Consider the following 19,923-nt stretch of genomic DNA (forward strand, 5'->3'; position numbering starts at 1 on the left):
CCCGCCATGTTGGCACCCCAAGTCGATCAGTCCATTCTGTTTCCTACTGCGTATGCGTGAGTCACACTGTGCTTTTTGAATCGCTCCACTGTCTTCTGGGCCAGTGTGTCTCCCAGAAGGCAGTGGGGGAAGGAGGAGGGACCAGGTATTTTTTAGATCACTGCATTACAATAGCGGCAATCTTACCCAAAAGTGGGAGCGGGTACCTGGTTTTGACAGGTATCCGTCCCCCCCCCCCAAAGGTGCCAAATATGGCAGCGAAGGGGGGAGGAAGTAAACAAGCAAAGCTTCACCTTTTGGGTGGAGCTTCACTTTACTATTTATATAAAGGCAATTTTTATTCTGTTTTGGATAGAATAGGGAAGGGGCAGGCCACTTGTTAGGTTCCCACTGAAAAGAGTCATCCTTTGTTTATCCTAGTGACCTTTGTCACTGAGACAGAATGTAATGGAAAATCCTAAAATTTAGAGTGGCCATCAGAGGAAGAAGTGAGGGAAAAACATCACACTTGGGACACATGTTCCTATTAAAAAACTCCTTACAATAGCAATTATGTTCACTTGAGAGATATTTCCTCTTTCCCTGTTGCATTTCCAGAACTGAAAGTAAAGTAAAATCTCCCCAGTGCGATACTGGGTGGGCCACAAAATATAACCTAACAGAGGCTTTAACCCTTCCATACATTATCCAAAACTAAAAAGAATTTAAGCTTTACATACACTTTATTATTTTTTCGTTACATATTTTTGTGTTTCTATGGGGCTGGTTTACCAAAGGCAAAACGAGTGTCTACTTTGCAAATGCAGTTGCTCCAGAGCTTAGTAAATGAGGTGAAAATTAACTTAGCAAAAATACCAAATCACATGCTAGTAATAATAGCAAACCTTTTCAAACAGTATATATACACCCTAAATAAAAACACCAAGCTAAATCTCTTTGGCCAAGCCACGAAACATATAATAGTATACTAAAAGGTTCATATAAAGGTTCGAATAAACAGGGAGGAGGCGCTTACAGGGCCCTACAGAGAAAAAATACCCACAGAGGGATAAGTGCAGTCAAACATTGAGTGCAAATACCACAGAGCTCAAAAAACATATAGCTACCAAACACCACCTATAACTAATACTATATATCCAATAGGAGAAGAAAATCCATATGCAGGAGAAAAATGCACTGACCAACGTCCCTGCTAACAGCAAACTGACCGAATTTCAAGACCTAGCCAGTTTGCTGTTAGCAGCATTTCTGCTGCCTGTCTACTGTAACTTACCAGAGAGTGGCTTTGAGCCCTCATTTGCAATTGACCATTTTTCAACTACCCTCATCATGGAAAATTTCATTCTTTCTAATTGTCCCTGTTCACACTTGTACGCTCAGTCATCCTACATTCTATGCCCTACTCTCCAAAAAGTAGCTAAGCTTTTTATTCAGTCAATTTTGGTCACATACACTTCAATTTTATTACCTGTAAATGTGAATATGCACATTTTTGCGTCTGAATAACTCCTCTCCTCCTCTAGCAATGCTCTCCTCCCCTTGAACAGCCCAGGAAACACCTGAAGCTTAATACAAGTGCAGAAATGCTTGCACAAAGCTAGTACAATTTGTGTAAAATGCCTGAAAAGAAGGCTTCAAAATCACATGAATATGCTCTGCTCAGGTGTGAATGCAGGGTAATTGGGGTTAAGGCCAGCTCTGTCCTTGTTTAGTCAAAGCAGGTTTAAAGCAGACATGAATAGCACCACTCTTTCATTGCAGCAAGCTTCCACCACAAGAAATTGATAGCAAGTACTACTTTACCATATTCTTTATTTAGTTCCTGACTGCTAAGAAACACTGGAGTTTTTCCTATAATGGCATCTATGACTATATTTTAGCCTTAACAACCACACTAAATAAATGATATTTACTTTTCAACAGATGGATGATGTTATTGATGACATAATTAGTCTGGAATCAAGTTTCAATGATGATGGCGTGACCTGCACAGAATCTACAATGCTAATGCCAAATAATGTAAGCTTTGAAATTTACACCACCATTACGTTTGCATAAATTCTAGTATTTCCCAGGTACATCATATCTTCTTCTATATCTCAATGAGCTAAGTGAGGAAAAACACATGGGAGCTACATTTTTATTTAGTACTAGTTGGGCAGCTTTATTTTATCATGCAGTGCAAAAAGCTATTTTGCCAAGTAATCCATGGCAATCAAGCAGGTTCAAGCCAGCTCTAAGCCCCTGCTCCCCCCCACCCCGACTCACAGCTACCCCTGGAGGCCCCGAGGTTGGAATTTTATGATTTGTTTATACTTACTTTTCCAAATGTCTTCAGGCTGGTGACATGAAGCCACGGGCTTACATTCCTCTTTGCCTATTCAATGGGTTGGGTAGTCCTCAATAATGTAGAAAGCATAATGGCATCTGCAACGTGCTGTTTTACTGTGAGTGCAGGGCACTGAGGTGGCTTCCACAAAGGGATTGGGTCCATGGCACCATGCACTCACAGAATGTCCTCAGCTTCCCCAGCTAGATAATTCAGGGTGTCATTAAATCCAGAAAATTAAAGCCATCTAGTGTTAAAAAGATATTACTATAGAGGATAGCACTGGAGAAAAGGTGAGTATTGCAGGCAGAGCTGCTTTGTTATTTTTAACACATGATGGGGGGCCTTTAAAAAAAAAAAAAAAAAAAAAAAAGGCCCAAAATTGGATTTTAATTACTTTTGGAAAATGACTATGAATTGACTTGTTATTGGTTTCTGCAGGTTGCTTATGTTTGTGCTATTAAATAGGTCCGTGTGTGCTAATAGCTATCTGCATTTAGACAGTAAGGGCTCATTCACACCAGTTCAAATGCAGGCTGGTGTGCATTCTGTACTGAAGGTGAGGATTGGCACTATTTACTTTTTTTTTTTACTTAGCAGAGCTGTGTTGCAGAGATGGTTGGAGACTTTAGGCGGTCTTTGGTGCTGGAAAATGCAGACATGCTGTATTTTCCTGCACCTCTGTGCTGTGTAACTCTTTACTAAGTTGTTGTGTGAAGAACTGTTTTTTACATGCAATTGCAGAGACCTGCCCTAACCAGGTGCAGAAAAATGCCGGTCTCGGAGTTGTAAATTTTGCAAATTTTCATTTTAATTTTTTAAAAAAAGTTCTAGGGTAATCATATTCAAATGAGCATACACTGATAGACTAACATGAAAATGTAAACATTTTTACTGTTTAATCTTAATAATGTCCCAAAAAATATTACAAGGGTCATTGTAGGGAAGATTTCTGCTCACTTCCTGCCAGCACAGGAAGTGATGTGAAATCACATAGAAAAAAAAATACATTTACAGCTGAGGGAGGAACGGTTAGAACCTCTTACAACTTTTTTTTTTTGCTGTTTATGTCTTCTTGTTCCATGCATTGCCACATGTATATACACTCTTAAGACTCTAAAGCACAGCACACCTTAATGCATAAAAAAGCCTGACATGACCCTTTTTTTAATGCATCTCACCACAACATACATATGCATTATTATACAATGCAGTGTGCTTGTTTTGCCCACTACGCACTGCATCGCAGTAAGACTCTAATCATCCTAAGATACTTAGAGAAAGGGATAGTATACTTCTCTTTTCTGGGCAAGTGGGAGAGTCTACCTTCATTATAACCCACAAACAATCTCAGAGTTGTAACAAAATAAGGCTCACCATCTGTATACTTTAGACATATAGGGGTTGATTTACTAAAGGCAAATAGACTGTGCACTTTGCAAAGTGCAGTTGCATTCTGAAAGAGTAGCTGCTCCACAGCTTAGAAAATTAGTAGACTTCCATCATCCAATCATGTGCAAGCAGCAAAAATGCAGTTTTTTTTCCCCTTGCACATAATTGGGTACTCTTTGCAAAGTGAAGCTTTACCTCAATCTCTCAATCTCTAAGCTCTGGAGCAACTTCACTTGCAGAGTGCAACTGTACTTTGCAAAGTGCACAGCCTATTTGCCTTTAGTAAATCAACCCCATAGACTCTTAGAATGTATCAAACATTTTACTGCAGGGAATGCCTTTAACTTCAGCTCTGTACCATTTTTTTTAAAAAGCACCAAGGCAATCATGGATGTTCGAAAAAGATATGTGGTGGTATTGGGTATTGGAGGTATACAAACACGGTGCAAGTAAACAAGTAAAAATATTAACGGCACTATATTTGCACAGTATATATATATATATATACAGTATCTATCTATCTATCTATCTATCTATCTATCTATCTATCTATCTATCTATCTATCTATCTATCTATCTATCTATCTATCTATCTGTCTATCTGTCTATCTGTCTATCTGTCTATCTGTCTATCTATCTATCTATCTATCTATCTATCTATCTATCTATCTATCTATCTATCTATCTATCTATCTATCTATCTATCTATCTATCTATCTATCTATCTATCTATCTATCTATCTATCTATCTATCTGTCTATCTGTCTATCTGTCTATCTGTCTATCTGTCTATCTGTCTATCTGTCTATCTGTCTATCTGTCTGTCTGTCTGTCTGTCTGTCTGTCTGTCTGTCTGTCTGTCTGTCTGTCTGTCTGTCTGTCTGTCTGTCTGTCTATCTATCTATCTATCTATCTATCTATCTATCTATCTATCTATCTATCTATCTATCTATCTATCTATCTATCTATCTATCTATCTAGTTTTCTAGCCATTTAAGTGAATCATAATATGCATAATGAGATGTAGAGGTAAATTACATTACCGTACTAAGTTACTTGTGTAGCATTTGTTTACGTTATATCAGTTTTCAGCAGTTGGATCTTTGTTCCTACTCTCTATTTGCAGTTCTTTATTTTGTATTGTGCTTTCCTATATGTAGCACCCTACAGGTAGGTGCTAGGTAAAGGTATAGTGGGCCTTGTCTGCCTAACAGCAGGGCTGTGATATGTTTAGTCAGGGTGTCATGGCTTCCAGGTGTGCCTGCTGAGGGGGGAGTCTCCCCACTGGCTCCTGTGAGAGGCTTCTCATAGGGCAGTGGAGAAAACCCAATCAGGGGACACATCCAGGCTTGTAACTACCCCAGAAGGCAGATTATGCTGCAAAGGATTCTGGGAGTAGGTATACGTTTGGGGTTGGCGCATGACACAATGTCTTTGGCAGGAGCAGAGTCCCAGGAGGGAGAGAACGGCTGTCTCTCCTCCTGTCTGAGGAAGAGGATCTCGGGGTGTCGCCTGCAGATCCAGAGAATGCTGAGCTAAGCTGAGGGGATCCGGTGTGCCGAGAACCTGCGGAGAGTCAGAGGGGTCCAGTCCCAGGAAAGCCTACACAGGTCGTGAGTACTGAGGATTGCACCTGGGGTCTGCCTGAAGTTAGAGGGGACCATTCTGGTGGAGGTTCGGGGATCCAGTGCCAGCTATTGGTGAAAGGGGGTACCTAGGTTGAGGACCCTGAAGTGACAGAGGGGGTACATAGTCAGTGGACCGTGAAGAGTTCAAGGTTAAAGGGGTGCCTGCAGTTGGGCCCTGAATTGTACAGAGTGTGCCAGTTGGAAGTTGCAGCTTTTCAGAATCCTACAACATACTACCTCAAGCCAGTGCAAGGCGGGAGGGAAGTATTCAGTGACTTTGCAGTACAGCAGTGTCAGCAGTTCTACAATTCACAGTCCTGGATCTTCTGGACTTCAAGTTGAGGATCCAGCACTTCTATTGAGTGACAAAGTGCTCTCAGAGTCAGTGAGCGTTGGCTGGCCCCGGCTGGTGTCAAGGGAGCGCCAACGGGCATTTTTCAGGAACAAAGTCCCAAGTGTATATAGTTGAAGTCTAAAGGAGTATCCCACGCATTCCCTTCTCCCATCCGCTTTAAATCAAATAAAACAACAAACAAAGATGCCGGAGTTTTCGATGTCTCAGTGCTCACACCCAGGGTCGCAGCTCACATGGGCTGGAGAGGAAACCGGTCTGGAAAACCTGCTACATTTATATTGTAATAAGAAATAATTCTAAATGAGCTATTGCTAGATGAGTTAGTATATTTTTAGGGCCAGCATTTTTTTCTGGATCTAAGAGTGGTATTTGCACCTTTGATTCTTTTAAGTTGAGTTTATTTTTATTAATGGGGTTTCAGGGATTATGGCAGTTAGCGTTTTACTTGTTCTAGCTATGATTTTAGCTGATCCTCTGTGCTGCTTAATGGTTAACCTACTTCTTCTTTAAAACAAAACTGTAGTGTGGTTTCAAGGCTGTCCAAAATGTTAAAAAATGCACAGAATACTCGCAAATTGTGGCAGAATTACCTCTGGGTTTGCCCCAGTGCTGACAGCTCCCCTCCCTTGTTACTGCATCTCCACTGTTATCATCTTCACTGTTGCCCCTTCTAGCTCCTCATCTGATAACATAATTCCTGGAGTTACACCATCCTGGAACTTAGCCCTATTCTTGGTATCTTACAAAATGTACACTGTACTACTTAGATAGACAGTGTACTTTGCAAGTAAGGCTTTTTTTCCATAGATCTTTATGGAGGAGCTGTCGACTTGCAAGCTTGCATTAGGGTACGGGGAGCCTCTTATATACTGTATACCATTTAAAATTAGTCACCAGAGCCAGCATAAGCTACAGTCATTGGTGGTGGTTGCCACTGCCAGTTGGTTTGAGGTCAGTGTTGGGTGTTTATAAGTGGGGGGGGGGGATAATGACAGCTGTCTATAAACTTAGCAAAATGTTTTATTATCCATTAAATATACTTATTAGACAGATTTTTATTTCTATTACATATGACTGATGTGATTTCAGCAATGAGATGTATATTACGGTTGAGGGAGGAAGCAGTTGGGTTCAAGTTTTGAATAGAGGTGCCAGTTTTCACATATGTAGTATCACAATTGTATTCGATATTGAGAACCATGAAGCAATGAAAAAAAAAATGTACAGTAGTTTATACCAGTTCATCCTACAAGTAGAATTATAACATTTAATTTTATTAAAACATTGTTTACCTAATTGTACTGAAATATTGCAATTAAATTGGTTGGAAAAATTAGGGAGAAATATTATGAAAAGTAAATTTGATAAGATGATGAAAGCCCAGAAATAGTTGCTACAATTAGAGTGATGTCTGTGCTTTCCTGGTGAAATGAGTATGGCTTGTTTTTCACGTTAATGCTTGAAGGCATCATGCTCACTGATTGTCAGAGCAGGGCATCCTTGCTGCATGGTTAAGACATTACTAATGGCATTACAGTACTTTTATTCTCTTATGTTGGGAGTCCATTGACGATACATTTTGGCTCAAGGTTCCAATTGCAGAAATAAGTTGAATACTGTAGCTACCCTAAGATACTAATGCAAATAACCCTAAACTAAAGCCTGGTACACACTGTTAGTTTTTTTTTTGTTCAACCCAGCGGGCTGAACAAAAGAAAAACCTGACAACTCAGGAAGAGCCACTGTGCGATATTAGTACAGCGATCTTCTCTGCTGTTCTATTGTGACACTCTGGTCAGCACTCTTAGCCCTTTGCCTCAAAGCGCTGGTCAGGAGCCAATAAGCAGATCTTTTTCAGTCATTCCCCTGTTATAGAAGTCGGCTGCTTCTGCCTGTACACATGGGCCAAATGTCGGACGGTTTCTATTGAACGAGCCGATGCCGCCCGACATTCAGTCTGTGTGTACTAGGCTTAAGTCATTAACACTTAACCTACCCCCACAACACTTGGCTTGCTCCATACCTATGTAACTTTGCTTTTGTACATTTTAGATGCCTTTCTAACGTACATTAGGATGCCTTAACAAGAAGTTTTGTATTTTAGGCTTCAGCTTGCAAACACATGGCCTGTTGCCAGGTACACTACTTTGTTGCCAGATATTCACAGCTTTTGAAAATGTATGTAACAATTTAGCCTCTTCCTTAAACTTAAAGAATATTGGAAGCTAAAACTTCCTTTCATTTTAAATAGTGTTGGGTGGTAAAAACCACTTTGAGGTTTTTTTTTTTTTACTATCTGTGTCTTATTACGGAGATTTCCCTTCATGTCTTGGTGACATTGGTGATCAGAGCAAATCTACCCTTACAGAGAAACAGAAAGCAATAAAAGCTTTACAGTCATTCAAACCCCTCACTACTTTTTCAAAATCTAAAAAAAAGTTTTTTCCTTTAGTTAAACTTTAATCTGCACTAATCCATAATACTAACAATTGACCTACAGTATCTCACAAAAGCGAGTACACTCCTCACATTTTTTAAATATTTTACTATAACTTTTCATGGGACAACACTGAAGAAATTGCACATTGCTACAATGTAAAGTAGTAAGTGTACAGCTTGTATAACAGTCAGGGCAGGATTAAGTGCATCATGGGCTTGGTGCTGAGGATTTTGAAGGGCCTTAAGGGCCGTGCCTTGGCATGCACCCAGAGGAGGAAGGGTGCAGCCATGCATGCCTAATTCAACATGGGATGCTGTCTCTGAAGCCCATAAACACATCCATGCATCGGCAACTGTCCCTCCTTGTCCGGCCTTCGCGCTGTGTGGGGAGGTTCTGAGGGTGCTGCCTGGGGAAGCGAGCATAGAAGCCAGACTTCTGTGTTTACAAGTGACAGAAGAGCGGTAACAGTGAATATGGCCAACCCGGGGCCTATATAAAAGGTAGGGGCCTGGAGCTGCAGCTCCAATAGCCCCTACGTTAATCTGGCCCTGATAACAGTGTCAATTTGCTGTCCCCTCAAAATAATTAAAAAAATAGCCAATAATGTCTAAACCGCTGGCAACAAAAGTGAGTACACCCCTAAGTGCAAATGTCCAAACTGGCCCCAAAGTGTCAATATTTTGTGCGGCCAGCATTATTTTCCAGCACTTCCTTAACCCTCTTGGGCATTGAGTTCACCAGAGCTTCACAGGTTGCCACTGGAGTCCTCTTCCACTCCTCCATGATGACATCAGGGAGCTGGTAGATGTTAGAGACCTTGTGTTCCTCCACCTTCTGTTTGAGGATGCCCTACATCAGATGCTCAATAGGGTTTTGGCCAGTCCATCACCTTTACCCTCAGCTTCTTTAGCAAGGCAGTGGTCGGAGGTGTGTTTGGGGTCATTATCATGTTGGAATACTGCCCTGCGGACCAGTCTCCGAAGGAAGGGGATCCTGTTCTGCTTCAGTATGTCACAGTACATGTTGGCATTCATTGTTCCCTCAATAAACTGTAGCTCCCCAGTGGTGGCAGCACTCATGCAGTCCCAGACAATGACACTCCCACCACAATGCTTGACTGTAGGCAAGATGCACTTGTCTTTGTACTCCTCACCTGGTTGCTGCCACACACGCTTGACACCATCTGAACCAAATAAGTTTATCTTGGTCTCATCAGACACAGGATATGGTTCCTGTAGTCCATGTCCTTAGTCTGCTTGTCTTCAGCAAAATGTTTGCGGGCTTTCTTGTGTATCATCTTTAGAAGAGGCTTCCTTCTGGGACAGCAGCAATGCAGATCAATTTGATGCTGTATGCAGTATATGGTCTGAGCAAGGCTGACAGCACTCATACGTCTATTTCCGAAAGACAACCTCTGGATATGACGCTGAGCACGTGCACTCAACATCTTTGGTTGACCATGGCGAGGCCTGTTCTGAGTGGAACCTGTCCTGGTAAACCACCGTATGGTCTTGGCCACCATGCTTCAGCTCAGTTTAAGGGTCTTGGCAATCTTCCTATAGCCTAGGCCATCTTTATGTAGAGCAACAATTCCTTTTTTTTTAAATCCTCAGAGAGTTCTTTGCCATGAGGTGCCATGTTGAAATTCCAGCGACCAGTATGAGAGAATGAGAGCGATAACACCAAATTAATCATACCTGCTCCCTATTCACACCTGAGACCTTGTAACCCTAAAGGGTTACATGACACCGGGGAGGGAAAATGGCTAATTGGACCCAATTTGGACATTGTCACTTAGGGGTGTACTCACTTTTGTTGCCAGTGGTTTAGACATTAATGGCTGTGTGTTGAGTTATTTTGAGGGGATAGCAAATTTACACTGTTATACAAGCTGTACATTCACTACTTTACATTGTAGCAAAGTGTCAATTCTTCAGTGTTGTCACATGAAAAGATATAATAAAACAAAAATGTGGGGAGTGTACTCACTTTTGGGAGATACCGTAACTCCTAAACTGAGCCCTCAGCACTTACATCCATCCAACAGGTATACACATACAGGTACCCTTACACTAACCTTTAACATTAACCCCATGTTCATTATACTCACCCTGCTCCTGATTTCTGAGCAAAAAGTGTACACATCTTTTACAGAAGCCACATAGTGCTGGCACCAGAACAAACTGATCCATGCAATTCAGACTTCTGCTGTCTTCAATCCAGTAGATTCATAGACAAGCACTGATATAATGAGGCAACAAAGTATAATTACTGTGCAGCTTTACAAAGCAAGAAGCAGAGTATGCACATACAGAGCAAGATACAGCTTCCCTCATTTACATATATACTTACAAACTGTATAATTATATTAAAATAGAAATGAACTGATATTTAACGGTAAGTAAATGACTGGTAGATAGCTTAAACTGTTAAAAGATCAAAAGGCAGAACTCTTGAAAATAAGAAAAGACATTAACGAACTTCTAACCTTTAGAGTTAAAGCAGCAATTCAGAAAACTAAAAGGATTACATATGAATTAGGGGATAAATGTGGGAAGTTGTTAGCAAAATCACTTAGAGACCAAAACTTGACAACTTATATACCACATTTAGTAACTGACGCAGGACAGAAACTCACATACCCCAAACAGATAACTCAGGAATTCAAAAAATACTACGAAACATTATATAATTTAAAAACCCCTACAGTCCCACAAATTCAAATGGAGGAGTACGTACATACTTCACAAATGCCCCAGCTGTCAGAAGAGGAGAGCAAGATACTTGAATTACCAATTACATTAGCAGAGATAATGGAAACTATAAAAAATATTAAAGTTGGGAAGGCACCGGGACCTGACGGGTTTACTATCCATTATTATAAGAAACTAATCCCATATCTGAAAGAATTTATGAGAGACATGTTTAACGCTTCGGGGGCAGGGAAAACAATCCCTAAAGAAACTATACACGCACATATTTCGGTAATCCCCAAGGAAGGGAAAGACCCCACCTCATGTAAAAGCTACAGACCAATTTCCCTGTTGAACACGGACTTTAAAATTTTTACAAAGATCTTAGCAGTAAGACTACAGAAATACCTGACAAAGTTGATCCATTTGGACCAGGTTGGATTTGTCCCACCCCGAGAGGCAAGGGACAATACGACCAAGTTGCTGAGTTTATTACATATAATACACCAAAATAAGATACCAACTGTACTGCTCAACACTGACGCAGAGAAAGCGTTTGACAGGGTTAGGTGGGAGTATATGTTTGTAGTCCTTCGTCATATAGGGATAGGAGAAAAAATGTTAAAATGGATAAAACAGAGCTATTCAACCCCCTCTGCAAAAGTAAAGGTAAACGGAATTCTATCAACAGAGTTTTTAATTACAAACGGAACGAGACAGGGATGTCCCTTGTCCCCGCTCCTGTTTGTACTATCACTGGAACCCTTCTTGTGCAGAATCCGAATGAATTCAGACATCTCAGGTATCAAAGTGGGGAGGGACCAATATAAATTATCAGCGTATGCCGACGACGTGTTATTTTCGATCACGAATCCAGTTATATCACTTCCTAATCTACTATCAGAACTAGGGAGATATGGAACCCAATCTAACATGAAGATAAACTTCATTAAATCCGAAACAATGGGAGTAGAACTCTCAGGGGCACTTCAACAACAATAAAGGGCAAACTTTAAGTTGAACTGGACAAAGACAGCCTTAAAATACCTAGGGACGTTAATCACACCAAAAATATCGCAATTGTTTAATTTGAATTTCATTCCCTTATCAAAATCCATAAATGCACTATTACAAAAGTGGAAAGGAGGAATTCATTCATGGATGGGAAGGTGCAACATAATTAAAATGAGTGTTTTACCAAAATTCTTGTATATTTTTCAGGCACTTCCCATCCATATTCCACCTCGATACTTGTTACAGATTGAAACCATGATAATGAACTTCATTTGGAAATCAAAACGCCCGAGAGTAGGGAAGAAATATTTATTTAAATCTAAAACAGACGGGGGGTTGGCGGTCCCGAATATGAAGAAATACTACTATGCCGTCCAACTGGGTAGAGTGATTGACTGGTGTCGTCATAGAGAATATAAGTCATGGCCGAACTTAGAGCAGGCACAAAGTGAGATATCGCTGAAAAGAGCCCCTTGGTGTTATAAGATTTTACCAGCAGCTATAAAGAAACACCCTATTATAGGAAACACAATCAAAATATGCGCAAAAATATTTAAACAAGACAATCTTATACGGGAGAATTCCTTACTATACCCTGTTCTGGGGAACCCCCTCTTCGAGACAGGATATCAAGACAGGAAATTTAAGGCTTTAGCAGAGAGAGGAATTTTTCAGATCTCTGATTTCCTCTCAGAGACAGGATGGGTGACTATAGAGGAATTAACAGACGTGTCAGGCCATTTTGGCCTAGATTCATGGAGGGCTTTTCAGTTACGTCATTTTCTGGGAACACTGAAAGTCCCTCCTCAGGGAGACAAAGATGTAACACCTTATGAAAAAATATGCACCCAAAATGGAATACTGGAACATACCATATCTAAAATGTACTCCTTGTTAATGACATCAGCAGAACGGCATAAATTTCCTTTCTTGAGGGAGTGGGAGAGGGACATGGGCATTACCTTCTCATTAGAACAAGAAAATCAAATAATTAAGTCAGTATTCGCAACTTCAATGTGTGTTAGAATTCAAGAAATGAATTATAAATTTTTTTCCAGATGGTATTATACTCCGGCCAAAATGAATAAAATTTCTATATCAAATACAGGCCGATGCTGGAGATGTGGGACAGAAAGAGGAACAATGCTCCATATATTCTGGGCATGCCCTAAATTAGAAATGTACTGGGAACAGATTTTGAGGACAATACAGAAAATTACGAAAAGCCATATTCCCAAAGAACCTGCTCTCTTTCTGCTCCATGCTCCTAGCATACCGATACAAAACTACAATAAATCTATTATACGGTACCACATTTAATGAATGCAGCTAGGACATGTATCCCTCTTAAGTGGAGAGAGACTGAACCACCTAACATAAATATGTGGCTAAGGAAGGTGGAGGAAATAAATAATTTGGAGAACCTGGTTTTATCTGCCCGTCAACAAACTGACAAATATGAGAAGAAATGGAAACAATGGAAAGATTACGTTAACTCAGGAGAAGGACAATTTTAAAATACAGAACAAGAATTAGATTACAGAAAATAGATAAACAAGAATAATGGAAAAGTGAATTTTTTTTTTTTCTTCTGTTTTTTCTTTTGGGGAAGGGGGGAGGAGGGGAGAGAGGGAAAAGGAATGAAATGGGAGATTTGGGTTCGGTTATAGAATGCCTAAGGAAGGCTATGGTTCTTTTTATTTGAATTGAATATTTAGTAAACTGTAACTGTGAAAGTTGAAATGTATTGAATACAGTGAAATGTAACTGAACTTAAAGAAATAAAGATATAATTTGAAAAAAAAAAAAAGATCAAAAGTTCCCTCTTAAGTTTTATTTTTCGAAATGCCAACCCCAAACCCCCATCAACAACAAAATTCATGATGCCATTTCCTATTAAACAGTAACTGGGAACACAGTGAAGAAAAGTCTCCTCTATTCCTGAAATACCAGCAATATTAAACCTTCGCTTTTTAAATTAAAATAATAAAAATGTCATACTTACCTGCTCTGTGCAATGGTTTTGCCCCAATCCTCCTCTTCTTGGGTCCCCCGCTGACAATCCTGGCTCCTCCACTTCGGCGAGTGCCCCCATAGAAAGCAGAAAGGGGCACTCAGGCAGACTCATTCCCAAGCCACCATGTCTGAATCTATTGACACAGACCAGGGCTGCTTGGCCCTGTCCCCCTGTCCTCCCTCGTCACAGATTTTGATTGACAGCAGTGGGAGCCAATGGCTCCAACTTTTATAAATCTGCCCATTGAGGAGGGGAAACCAATGCTCTATGTACAGTGCTGGATTGAGATCCGGTTCAGGTAAGTATAAGGGGGTAGGGATCCTCTGGGAATCCTCTAAAGAATTGTATAAGGTAAATAAACTTTCAGCCATTATAAACACTTTAATATTTATGCTGAGAGACTTTTCAATTATTGTTTTCTCATACCATGCACCAGTCCTATCCCATGTCTTGCCACCGTGAACTATTCCAGTGTAGGGATGAACTTCTTGTTGGGGTCGACCCAAGCCACAGCTGTTTGCAGTTCACCGTAGCGGTGAACTAAATAGCCAGATTTGGCTAGTTTGCTTTTTGATCAGAACTTCCAGTGTCAGTACTACCATTAAATGACTGCTTTTGGCTGGGCATAGTGGGTGATGCAATTGATCAAATATTGGCCAGCATCCCCTTTTTAGTTTTTATTTGCTGTGAAAGTTCAGTGTGAGAAGATTGTCAGCACAGATCACTGTGTTTGTATCAGTGGCTTGGTAGGTCAGCCATTTAGGTGATAGGTCTTCATCACTGATGGTCATGTGATTGACCATGGGAGATTTTTAATATAGTACTTTTTTCTGCGATCTCTGTGTGTTTATTTACTTTGTTAATTTTATTGGTTAATAAGTAACAAAGAGTACTATGTAACTTTTATTTATGCATGTAGGGGAGATGGCTGGCTATATGGGGGCACACTTATTCTAAAAGGGGTTTCTAGATTATGATAAGTTCCACTCATGATCTCTTACTTCCATCAGGCCAGGGGGTATGGTGATGAGATCCTTGTCCCCAATAACATGAGGACAAGATGTCTTGGCCTGGCAGGGCACCATCCCGATGTTGAGGGCATGTGGAATGGTATAGTTCATGGGGGAAGGGGTACACGTATGATTTTTGGTCCCTCTCAAAAATCCATATCAGACCCAGACAAATGTTAGATATGGGTCTGGTGTGGATTTTGAAGAGGGGCCAGCCCAATGCAAAAAAAAAAAAAATATATATATTTTAAGTGACTCCAAAATCTATACCAGACCCTTATCCAGGCACACAGCTTTGATAGCTAGGAAAAAAAGGGGCAGTGAGTGTGCTGAACCTCCTGAACCGTACTAGGCTACAACATTTGGAGGGTTATGCCCCGTACACACGTGCAGATTATCTGAAGACTTTTGTCTGCAGATTTACCAAAACCATATAATATGAGGTCAAACCTAAACACTTTCAATTTGTATGCAATCCGGCAGGCCCTTGCACTACATAGAAAAGGTAAGTCTGCAGACAAAAGTCTTCAGATAATCTGCACGTGTGTACAGGGCATTAGGATGGGCCTCCTGGCAAGGCACCTTGTTCCCACACTGATGGGGACAAGGGCTTTGTACTCCCATCCCTGACTTGGTAGATGTGGGGGTCTACAGGTGGGACTTATTATACAGAGGATACCTTAGGATAAAGGGGGGGGGGGTCAGATATCCAGTATAAAAAAAATAAAAAATTACAAAGTAAAGAAACACACAGACACCGTAGAAAAGTATTGTATTAAAAAAAAAAAAAAAAACTTATCCCATGATGTAAATCCACTGTCATTAATGCCATTCAGTGATGTAGATCCATTTTCAACCTCAATGAGTTACACCCGATGACCCAATGACACAAAAATTCCTCTCCTGTAACACCCCCACCACAAATAACATTTATGACCATATGTGGTCAACGACATCACTCTGGTGTCCCCAACCACTCTGTTTATAAACAGATGCAGGCCAGGGATCTGAATTGTCATTTGGGTTTTTTTTTCCCACTTTGCTGGAGTTCATCCTACAAGTGCACTATTTATTGTGCAGGTTTTAGTCATCCACAAAGCATGGCATTTAAAGAATTGTGCATTGTTGATGTTGCCCTTTTAACCCTTATAAAAAAGAGCCATGCCTGTAGAACAGTATTTTAAAAATAAACATTTTTGTATTGGTACATTTCTCACATGGCAGTGCCCAGATCTTTTTTTACCAAAAGCTTAAAATTGGCCTTGAAAAGGCTAGAAAAAAAATTGCAAGATCTGACTCCATATACCTAAATGGAGTTCAGGGACTATATTTAGGGTTTGTGGATTATTTTTTAAGTTTTCTATGAACGTCCAGTGGATTAAAAATTGCTTGGTTTGCTTATCACTATTCCAGGGTATTGCACTGTGGTCAGCCTTTCCTCAGAATATGTTCACATGGGGGTGATGTAATTGCTTCATATTTATTTCATGTTTATTTAGAATTTTGGAAAAGTGTATTTTAATCCATTTTAAAGGCTTTCTGATTTTTTTTTTTCACAGACCCAATTTATAAAAACTGGTATGATCAAAAACAGCACATGAAACAAAATTCCATGCCATTATACACAGGAGAAATTAGGGAACATAATGTGCACTTTTTATTGACAGGAACATTGGGTATCCATAGACAGAAAAAAATACCTGTGAGACTGCCTCGACCATTCACTCCGCCACCATTAATTTTCACAGTATTTTGCCTAATATGATAATTTCCTATGATTTTGTTTTAAAATAAACATTGCTCAAACTAGAAAAAAACTTTTTTTTTTTCCTTTGATTGCAAATTTTGTCTATAGATTGCATAGAATATTAAATATTTTTTTCAAGATAATGTTGCTAAGATAAAGCTTTGTTTGTACTGAAAAAAAAAGAAAAAAAAAAACCAAACAATTGCTTTAGTACATAAGGGATACACAGGTGTGGGAGCCGAAGAGGCATTTTCACATTGTAGTAGTAATCTGTGGTGCATTGCTGTACTGTTTATTTTGAATAGAAGACAAACCACTATTACAATAGTTGGCCATCTACCCATACAACAGCATGTAGGTGTATTAAAAAAGAAAGAGTCAGGTCCATTTTTTACTGTGTTATGGTGCATTGGCAGCTCATCCTAATGCACAATAATGCGCTGCAATACACTGCCGATGTTGTTTAAATGGCCTTTTCACATAAGATAACTTTTTAAAGTTTACTGCATCCTTCCCTGTGAAATCATCTGCTTTAGTTTACTTTAATATTCTAACCAAACTTGTACAACTTTTTCCTTTATTACAAATGCTTGACATAAAAGAAAAACGAAATATCAATTCACTCAGGTGCAGCCAAATTCTCTCACTGGGAAATGGTATTCTATACCTCCTACAGTTATCCACTCTGGCATTTCATTTTAATGCAGTTTTTTGTCTACATTATAATACTAATTCCAATGAAATTGAGAACTTCTGAAAAGTTATTGTAGACATTAGGAAAGTCTTTACTAGGACATCACTCTGTTACATTTAAAGATGAAAGAAAAGCATCCACAAGAAAGTAGTTTGTAGCCTAATAGAGAAAAAAAAATAGATGTGAAAACCTTGAAAAGGATTAATTATTGTATATATATATATATATATATATATATGTATATATATATATATATATATATATATATATATATATATATATATATGTATATATATATATATATACTGTATTTTCTGGCGTATAAGACTACTTTTTAACCTCAAAAAAATCCCCCAAAAATGGGAGGTCGTCTTATACGCCGAGTATAATATCTCCAAGGTAACCTAAGTATAAGTATTACCGGTAAATCATGTAATAGGGGGGTCGTCTTATACGCCCAGTCGTCTTATATGCCGGAAAATACGGTATATATATATATATATATATATACAGTAAACCTGAATTCTAGAAAGATATGAAAGATCAATATTTAAGTCAGGAATATCTCAATAAATGCACGGTTAGATATAAGTGATGAGACTCAGACCTGGAAAAAAAGCATTGCATTCTGGTCAGGCTCTACTGCTTTATACAGTGCTGTCAGTCTAACACTAGGAACTTGCTGACAAGAGGAAAACTCAGATTGATGATCACATTAGTGTAACAATGAACTGGGAATGTTTCCTGGCAAGAGTGCCTGGATCCATGCACTTCCAGCCAAATTTAAGCGAAGCTCCACCCAAAAAGAGAAGTTCTGCTTTGAGTACTCCCCCTCCCCCCCCCTCACCAATTTTGCCATGTAATTTTTTTGGGGAGGTAATTGGGTACCTGGTTCTGGGCGATCCCAGCAGAAGTTCTCCTCTCCCCCTCCCTCTCTGCAGTCATCTGGGGCATGTCAAATGTCCCCAGATGACTGCCGGACCATTCAGGACACGCAACGCGACTCGCAAGCTGTCACAGCTGGGTGCCCACATTTGAAATGTCAGCGAGGAGAGAAGAGGGAGACAATTTTTGTAGCTGTTGACTTAATAAACATAGAAAGGACTGGATCTCCTTCTAATGAACATAATGGTCTTACTGTATACGAACATAATGGTCTTACTGTATACTACCTTTTTGGCTTATTTATTAACTAAATAAATAAAAAAATGCCGGAAATATGGAAACTGTTTTAAAGTGCTTCTAAAATGTAAACTTTTTTTTTACCTTAATGCATTCATTCTCTGCATTAAGGTAAAAAAGAATACTCCTACATGTTCCCAAACCCCAACCCCATCCTTAACCCACCTTTTTCCCAAGCGTATTCAGACACTTCGCTTCTATATGTAAAAATTTTGGGGTTTTTTTGCTAGAAAACTACTTAGAACACCCAAATATATATATATATATATATATATATATATATATATATATATATATATATATATATATATATATATATATTTAGCAGAGACCCTATAAAATAAAAGTGTGACTGTTGCAAATTTTTATGCCATTCGGTATTTGTGCAGCAGTTTTTTAAATGCAATTTTTTTGCACACATTCATGAAGTTACAAAAAAAACAGTAAAGTTGGCCCATTTTTTTTTGTAAAATGTGAAAGATGATGTTACACTGAGTATATAGATACCTAACATGTAACGCTCTGTGAAGAGGGGTCACGGTCAAGCCACACTGTGTGTGTCTATGTCAATCTATGTATTTTGTTTCCCCTGGGAGTATCTGCAGGATAAATACTATATTAGACAACTGCTTCTGTCTAACTGAAATATAATGACTATAGACAGCTTTTGTTTTAAAGTATTTTATTAGAAAGCGTTGAATATAATTATCAATCCTGTGCAGTGTATTAGATTTTAGCACAGATAATAACAAAATTATTTGACTGTAGAAATTTATAGAAAGACAAAATAAATGCACATTTGATCTACTAAAGGGGTCAAATGTTCACTTTGCCCAATGAAGGTGGGCACTGTTCAGTCTTCTAGTAATGCGCAAGGGAATTTTTTTTTTATTTCCATATACATAATTATGTGTTTAAAGTGGGCATTGATTTATTGAGCTAACTTTTTACTTCTTTAATAAACCATTCCCATTTTCTGTAGATAATTTTGATTCACCTTAATGTCCATGAGGATTATGATGTATACAGCAACTTTGGCTAAATGTTGTAAGAGTCTGGGGCATCACAATCTAACATGATGTATCTGCAATAAGTGTGTCTTATGCTAATGAACAGCCTTTTACAAAATAATATTTTTTTTGAAATTTTTCGCAAAATACCTTTTCGTTATATATAACTATCAACTATTTATGAAATGTAGGGAAATATATGTATATCAGATAATTCTCAGCATGTGCAATTAGCATACAATGATGTAAACATGCCTTGAGAGTACTTGCACACAGCAGAGGAACTGGACAAATATTAACATGACAATTTGCCTAGCAAGTAAGTTTGAATAACAAGAATCTAAAGTTACAAGAGGTAGCAAAGTTCATCTAGCTGCAGAGAACAAAACCATTTTCTAACATATTGAAGGCA

The 19,923-nt window shown here is 39.0% G+C and overlaps 1 protein-coding gene across 3 annotated transcripts in view; it reads left to right on the top strand.

Moving 5' to 3' along the window:
* Positions 1-19,923, top strand: part of TFEC (transcription factor EC) — a 126,782-nt gene that overhangs the window by 64,931 nt on the left and 41,928 nt on the right. For all 3 annotated transcript variants that reach the window (XM_082255423.1, XM_082255425.1, XM_082255424.1), the window contains exon 3: positions 1,924-2,019. In XM_082255423.1, coding sequence (XP_082111549.1) covers positions 1,924-2,019 — 96 coding nt within the window. The remainder of the gene's footprint in view (positions 1-1,923; positions 2,020-19,923) is intronic.

Source organism: Pelophylax lessonae, assembly GCF_965119305.1.
Source record: "Pelophylax lessonae genome assembly, chromosome: 4".
In the NCBI taxonomy this organism is placed as follows: Eukaryota; Metazoa; Chordata; class Amphibia; order Anura; family Ranidae; genus Pelophylax; species Pelophylax lessonae.